Source organism: Trachymyrmex septentrionalis, unplaced genomic scaffold, assembly GCF_001594115.1.
Source record: "Trachymyrmex septentrionalis isolate Tsep2-gDNA-1 unplaced genomic scaffold, Tsep1.0 scaffold13, whole genome shotgun sequence".
Lineage (NCBI taxonomy): Eukaryota > Metazoa > Arthropoda > Insecta > Hymenoptera > Formicidae > Trachymyrmex > Trachymyrmex septentrionalis.
Genome location: NW_017304438.1, coordinates 2566067 through 2573758, shown reverse-complemented (window position 1 = coordinate 2573758; position 7692 = coordinate 2566067). Strand labels below are relative to the sequence as shown.

At 44.6% G+C, this 7692-nt stretch overlaps 1 protein-coding gene across 1 annotated transcript in view; it reads right to left on the bottom strand.

The window, feature by feature from the left end:
* LOC108756818 (protein dachsous) overlaps positions 1-7692 on the bottom strand; it is a 72420-nt gene that overhangs the window by 30264 nt on the left and 34464 nt on the right. Inside the window, exon 5 of the mRNA XM_018500893.1 lies at positions 5759-6167. Within this exon, the coding sequence (XP_018356395.1) occupies positions 5759-6167 (409 nt within the window). The remainder of the gene's footprint in view (positions 1-5758; positions 6168-7692) is intronic.

The following is a 7692-nucleotide window of genomic DNA, read 5'->3' as shown; positions in this document are numbered from 1 at the left end:
TCTCTCTCTCTCTCTCTCTCTCTCTCTCTCTCTTCCTCCCTCCTTCCACCTCCCTCTTTCCTCGCATATAATAATCATACTAGAGGCATACGTAGTCGCGCGTGTAACGAGGCCTGCCATAATTACGTATCGCAGAGAGTAGTCGAAGCCGAGGAGAGGACGAGGAGGATACGAATAAGAAAATAAAGAAAAGGCAGGAGAGTGCAAGAGTGGGGCGGGGGTAGAAGAGGGGAAAAGATGGAGCGAAAGCGCAGAAGGGACCCTCGCTTCGATGCACGGTCGGTATATTAATGGATAATTAAGCGAGCGACTAGTTGAGAAGCCGCCAGAACTATTCCAGGATCTGGGAAAAGGATCGGGACAGCAATTCGTTCCCCGAGACGACCCCTATCGATGTCCGCGGGCCTCGGCCTGGCGTGCCACCACGAATTCTCGACGTACCTAATCGAAAACCATCGCGACCATTCCGGCGTTCACCACCGACGCCGCGCTTCTCCGTTTCTCGACAAGACAAACGATCGACGATGGACATGCAAACGCGCCGGCCGGCTGGCCGGGGATACCATCCGCGCAACAATAAGAAGTATATCGTAGGACGCGTGCTAATGCGTTTCTCGTGTTAACTGTGGGACCGCGCGACCGATCTCACCGTCATTCTTGTAAGAGGAACGTGGTTTTTGTCTTTACGTCCCTCTTCCAATATTTGAAAATCCATTGCGCGATCGGATGTACGAGTCGAGGACCATGTCCCATGACGGCACGGCGTTGCTTTCTCGAAAATCAAACAGTCGTTCGACGAATGGAAACGGTAGAAGATCCAACGCGAGGAATTCCAGAACGGGATTAGATCGACGAAGTCCGCATCGTGGAACCTGCTCGACAACTCTGCAACCCTGCGCCTTGCTAAATTGTGGACTAGCTGAGCAACCTTATCTTTAATTTCATCACCGACGCAAAGCAACATACCAAATTATCGACGCGCAGAAAAGCCGCGGGGAAACGCCGCTAAGCACGTTTGCAGCTGGAAAATATATCGCTAAGTAATCTTCGATCTGATCGGCATTTTTATATCACATGCGTAATTATAATATAAATCGATCACGTAATCGTCATTCATTACGATGCGATGTATATAGGTATAGAACGTATTGAACGAAGCGAATGAATCTTTCTTTTTTTTTCACAGATCTTTCTCGTGTAAAGTCAATATGCTACAAAGTGATCGCCACTTTGTAGCGCGGCAAAAGTATCACATGCTTGAGGGTAAATCATGTAACTTTCTCCCTACGGAAAAAGTGAAAAGTAAAAATTTTTGGTATATTCGTGTGTATATGTAGGTATTTTATACATAACAATTTTCACTTTTCACGTCTGCTTCTGAAGAAATACGAAGAAGAATGTAAAATATGCACTAAAATTATAGTAAATTTTATGGAATTGGCAGGTTCATATAGTCATCACTTATATAAAATTTACTAAATTTTACTAACTAAATATTTACTAAATGTAAATGTATATTTATTTGATACAGAAAACGTAAATTTAAGTATCATTCTTTTAATTGAGTGAATGTTTGTTTATTATAAGTAAACATTTAGTTACTACTATTCAAACAAATACTTATTAAAATTTAGTCACTTTTTTAGTATCGTACAGCCTGAGATACTTTTTACGTTTCGTAAAGTAAATCTGTAAATTACCACACATTTCAATAAAATTTTTTATCTTATATTTAAATTCTTCGTATTTCTTACCTTGACGCTGACAAAATTTACTTGATTTTACGCGATGAAAAGTACAAGTATGTAAAGTAAAAAGAGAATTATTCACTGCAGTCTTGAGAATATGATTTACTTTACTGTAAGATCACGAATGCATGATTTTACCATAACTGTAATGTATCTTTCGTCTTATATCTCCGGTATTATTACTTTCGGGCAAGTAAAGCTTATCATAAATTTGACAAAAATAGCCAGAATAATTTTACCAGTCCTGCAAGGTAGAAGTTACTCGACATTTTTCTCCGTAAAAAGTTACACGATCAATATTCTGAAGTGAGCGTCGTGTCCATTCCCGCGCAGTATGGGCCACGTGGCGCAGATGGCACGTGGCCATGCTGCAACAGGTATCCGATCGATAGGCGAGTCGGTCACGGTAGGTCACGGAAATTCCTGAAGTCGCGATAATCGATCGTACCGCGCGACGGCTTGAAATGCATGGGACACGCGAGAATGCCATGCGCGGAACATGCGTCGCTGCGATTCGCGTCGGAGGAGAGGCGGCGAGGTGCGACGGGACGCGACTCGGGACATTTCTGACGAACGTCTTCACGTCGTGCGTGGTAGGGGCAGGGGAGGGGAGGAGGGAGGGGGGGAAGGCATCGACTGCTAACGGCCCCCCCCTGATCACACCCGGGTACATATTAGGAACCGGTTGAGTCGCGCTGACAATCGAATATTCCCTCACTTCTCGTCGCGTATCATCGCGGACAAGGGCGTGCCATTCCATAAATCACCGCCGGTCGATCTCCCGACATTGTGAGCCAACACGCGAGGGGCCGCCTTAATTGGATGAATGGAGAAAAGGGCGCCATTAAGCGCGAGTGTTACGGGGGCGACCTACGCGGAAGGAGGCGAAGGTGCTCCGTCGCTCGAGGGTTTTCTCAATGGGAGATCTCGCGGTTAGAGCCCGATCGAAGGACAATGGCCGGGCGAAATTTCAACTCACTCCGCCCCGCCGCAGGTCCGTTGACCGGACAATGTGTAGTCGCGCTGCATGCAGCGGGGATTAATATAGAAGTACTCGTACGACAAGACAGCTGATACTTCCGGCAGCGCGATCGCCCCCTACCTCCACATCGCCGTCGTTATCCCTCATCTTTTTTTCTACTTCTCGATTCTCTCCGTTCGCACAGTCGGGATGACTCGAGGAGTCCCACCTCGGCAAACAAGCAGCGGATACGAAACGAAAGAGAGAGAGAGAGAGAGAGAGAGAGAAAGGAAGAGACCCGGGTCTTGGACTGAGAGCGTGTACACAAATACCCCCGTGTCGCATGCCAATCAAACTGCGCGCATTGCACACGCGGTGCACGCCGCATACGTGTGCGCGTATTTCGCGGCGTGTGACGGGCCTTGGGCCCCGTTCCCGATGATTCGTTACACGCCGACCAGGCGAAAGCGCCACTCTTACCGGATTATGTTTTAATACCCACGAAGCGCGCACACACACGCACATACTGCTGCAACTCTAAAATGAGCTATACGAAGATCCCGCAAAAAAAAAAAAAAGAAACAATTCTCATGTCGTTCTGGTTACTTCAACCTGATAATTTGGTAATCGCCATTGAGAGACATCGCGAGCTTAAACCTCGGCGGTTGTATTTGTAAAATGTTCGATTTCTTTAACAATCGTATTACAACGCGTTTAGAATGATGAAATATTTAATATAGATTATCGAAGGATTTCGAAATAGTCCGAGAGAAGCCTGGCGGACGCCGAATAATGTTGCCTGGGTACAAGGAACTCTTTCATCAATTACAAAATTGTTTAACAATGATGCGGCGTAAAGGGTCGTTGGGTTGACGTAAGAACAACGCGTAAATTACACGCGTTGACGGCTCGAGGCCATTTAATACGTTAACCTTTGAAAGACAGGGAGACGATTATCGGCTTTTAATGGTTCAAGTGAATTTAACGTGATCAGTGTTTTAATTTGAAAATCTAATTTGCTTTTTCACTGAAAACTAATTCAACATTGTACATCAGATCGCTACGTTGTTGTATTATATATATTGATATTTCATTGTATATGCTGATATTCTTTACAACTTTTAGAATAAATTGTCACCCTAAAGAGTGAAATCTCACTCTTAAAGATGGAAAATTGAGCTCTTTTTCAAGAGCCGGCTCAGTTTTCACTCTTTAGAGTGAAATTCCTCTCCAAAGAATTTAGAAAGTATGATTGATATAATCTGTATTTCTCTTGTCTTTTTAGCATAAAAATTTTCATATAAAAAATATATTTCTATCATATAACCATAATAAAGTGTAAAAATAATTATTTCAATCAAATATTTCAACAACAGAATTTAAAGACAAAAAAGGATTCTTTTTACTGTTCCGCAAATGGGAAGCCGATATATCAGCTCCGGAGCTTTTTTTATAGATCATTATTACTATGGCACACATCTCAAAATTTTAAATTAAAAACTATAGAAGTCGTTCGAAAATCTTCCTCTAAAGGTTATTTTCTAAATTTCGTGGAATGAAATTTCACTCGAAGAGACTGAATAATTTAGCCTGTTTTGCAAAAAGAGTGAAAATATCGAATATATACGACCACTCTTGTTCAAAAGTGGCAGATTTTCACTCTTTTTAGAATGAGATTTACTCTTTTGGAATAAGATTCACTCTAAAAGACTGAAATCTCAATCCTTTTTTGGAGTAATATCAGGGTAAATGGAATCTCACTCCGAAAAAAGGATTGAGATTTCACTCCACGAGATTTACAGAATAATAATTTCTTTTTTTCTGATAAGAGCATCCGCTTCCAGCTCCCGCGCCTAAATCGATCTTTCGTTGAAATGTGACGTCCATTTTTCTTTAACAGCTTTAATCTGCTGCGAAAGAAAGGGACAAGGGAATAGAGCGTCACGTTGGCGATGATTCAGACTCGGAGAATTAATAAGAAGCTAGCGAAGACGCGTTCAATTTTTATTTAACAAGCTAAGAACCTGTCTTAAACAGGAAGTGAACCGCGGGCTGCTGCACTTCGCTGCGAGCGAGGACGCGAAGAAAACTGCGATAGAAGTCAACGGCAGAGCGTAGATGAGAAAGAGACCGCGACGAGGAGATATCAGCTCGTCATTAGACCGAGACTGAATATCTGACGGAAATAAAAGACCACAGGCAGACGCGAAGTACAATTACATTTGTGATAGCGCTTCGAGACGAAGGACATAGGATGAAGGGATATAATTTAGAAAATCGAAACGCGTGAAAGATCAAGTTTCGATAAGGATTATATTAAAAGGATATTATGTATTATAACGAGAATTGTATTATCGACTACTACGGGATTCGCCAGAGATTGCTTCCGTTTCACGGCGACACATTCCTGTGACCGTGTTGAGATATACGCATTGTCGTGAGTATGACAATAATGCAAGGTAAAGTGTCACGGGGGAGGGAGGGGGGGGGAAGGGGGGAAGGCAGAAATTCCAAACGTACAACCGAAATGTTAATCGCCGCGAATCGATCACTGTCACCCGTAGCCTTGAGAAGCACCGAAGGGACCCCGTCGTCCACCGAGTCAGGAAGTTTCTCCTTGTAGTACATCTCTTATTCACGGTTGTCGAGTAGCGCCGGTCGTAACTCCAGTGTGAATTCAACTTGTCTGAGAACGAGTCGGCCGGAGCGAAGAATAATGCGATTCTCGCCGGGTCTGCTCAACGAATTCTCAAATTACACGTTCGCAAGCAACTCGAGAGCATCGCGAGCCGAAACTCAGCGAACCCGTGGAAACGATTCGCCAATATTTTTCTCCGCGAGTTTCTTTCCGAGCTGCGTGGGCATCCCCGACCCGATCCTCAAAGCCGAATCCCGGTCGGCTTTCGCAAACACTCGAGCCTCGTTACGACAAGAACCTATATATATGTACTTCGTTCGTACCGTGGCATTTGATGGCGACGCGAACAAAGTGTAAACGGAACGAACAGAATGAAAAACAGAAAAATAAGACGTGGAGATGGCCTCTTACCTGTGTCGGGATCGACAGTGAAGCTGCTGTTGGCCTGGACCACCGTGTATCTGAGAAGCGAGTTCTTGCCGATATCGGGATCGATGGCGCTCACGGAACCCACTGAAGTGCCTGACGGTAGATTCTCAAGCAGCTCGAATCCGTAGAAGTCCTTCTCGAATCGCGGATCGTTGTCGTTGTCGTCCAAAACCATCACCAGGACGGAGGCACTCGCGGTCGCCGCGGGTGATCCGTTGTCGATCGCGAGAACCGTCAAGGTGTGCCGATCGAGAGCCTCGCGGTCCAAACTCTGCGCGAGGTATATCCAGCCGGTGTTGGGACTGATGCGAAAAGCGATGGAGCCTTGAAGACGATAGCTCAGTCTCGCGTTATTTCCCGTATCCAGATCCACCGCTGTTACTTGAAGAATCTGCGAAATGACGAAAAATTCACGATGACCAATATATCTAATGTAATCTGGCTTTGCGAGTTGCACACAATTGAATTGCGCGCAAGTGGCGGTAACGACTCGCGGAACTGTATAACGATTGTTTAATTTGAAAATGTAAATACAAGCGCGACGAAATGTTAAAATTCCAGACGGACAGAATCACGATGAAAATCAAAACAAGAGCAATTGTATCGTCGCGAGAGCGAGGAAGAGTAAGAAAAGAGGAAAAAAAAAGAGAAGCAGCGTCGGGGGACCAGTCGATCCGGTCGTTCCGTATTAATTAAACGTACCCAAGAACCACAAACCCTAAACACGTTCGAACCAGACGATGTTTTCCAGCGCGGGAGGATGGCGTATTGCGAAGGTCGAGGAAAAAAAAAGAAGAAAAAATGCAGGATCGGGAGTGTATAAGGTCGTGTTTCGCGCATGAACCTGCGGCTTACGAATGATGGATGGTGATAGAAGGCGAAAAGAAAGGGGTGGGAATGGAGGAAGAGAAGGAGGAGGAGGAGGAGGATGAGAGAGACGCCGCGTCTGGGTTGTCTTCCTTGAAGAACCAGGAGGGGGTGGGTGGATGCAGGTTATCATTAGATGAGGAACCTGACGTGGGAGCAGGCAGTAATGTGTCTAACTGTACGTTATTAGTTCACGATAGGTGAAGGGTTATGCTTACTGGAAGGTTATTCTTTCGCTCGGACTCCACTTCCTTCCCGCCATGTATCTATCTTTGCCTTTTTGCTCAGATTTTTCTTTCTCATTCCACTTTTAACGTACACTAATGGCTGAGATATTGTCCAAATACCACCGACAGCTTACAGATCTATTTTATCGATAGGTACTACCGATATATATAGCCGGTACATAAGGAAGAAGATGGAAGATCGAGTAGTAATGAGGGAAGAAGGAGAAGAGAAGGAGGGAGAAAAAGAAGTTGGTCGAAAGAGATAGATAATTTTAGAGATGGATGATTTTATTAACTTGAAGAACGTTTATTAATATTCTAGGACAAACCCTCTAAAAATAGAAAAATGACAAGCAAAAAGAAAATGAAAGAGAGAGAGAGAGAGAAAGAGAATGGAACGCGAATTTTTCGCTCTGTCGTACTTGCCTGTGCATTGTAATAAATACGACGTTGTTTAACGAATGTATCTCATAATGAAACTCTCACTATCATAATCGGTATCCATAATCGGTATTCAGAATTACGTTCACTTTGTACGCGGTTATCGTCTCTATGAAGAAATCCTTGAATCTATCAGCCGCGTACCAACGACGACCCGTCGTTCTCGCGAGTTTCGCGGCTAATGATTCTCTTCTCCTCAACGCGGTCCCTCGTCACAAAACCTCGCCGTCGACCTATACTCGCTCTTATTTCCATTTTTTGCCAGATAATGACTGATATGTGTAGATAATTACAGGGGGAGAGATGCACGTCGCCGTCGGCGATCTTCGCGGATGGACCTGCGTTTCCGAGGCCCACAAGCACCGCTTCGGATTTGCTCTG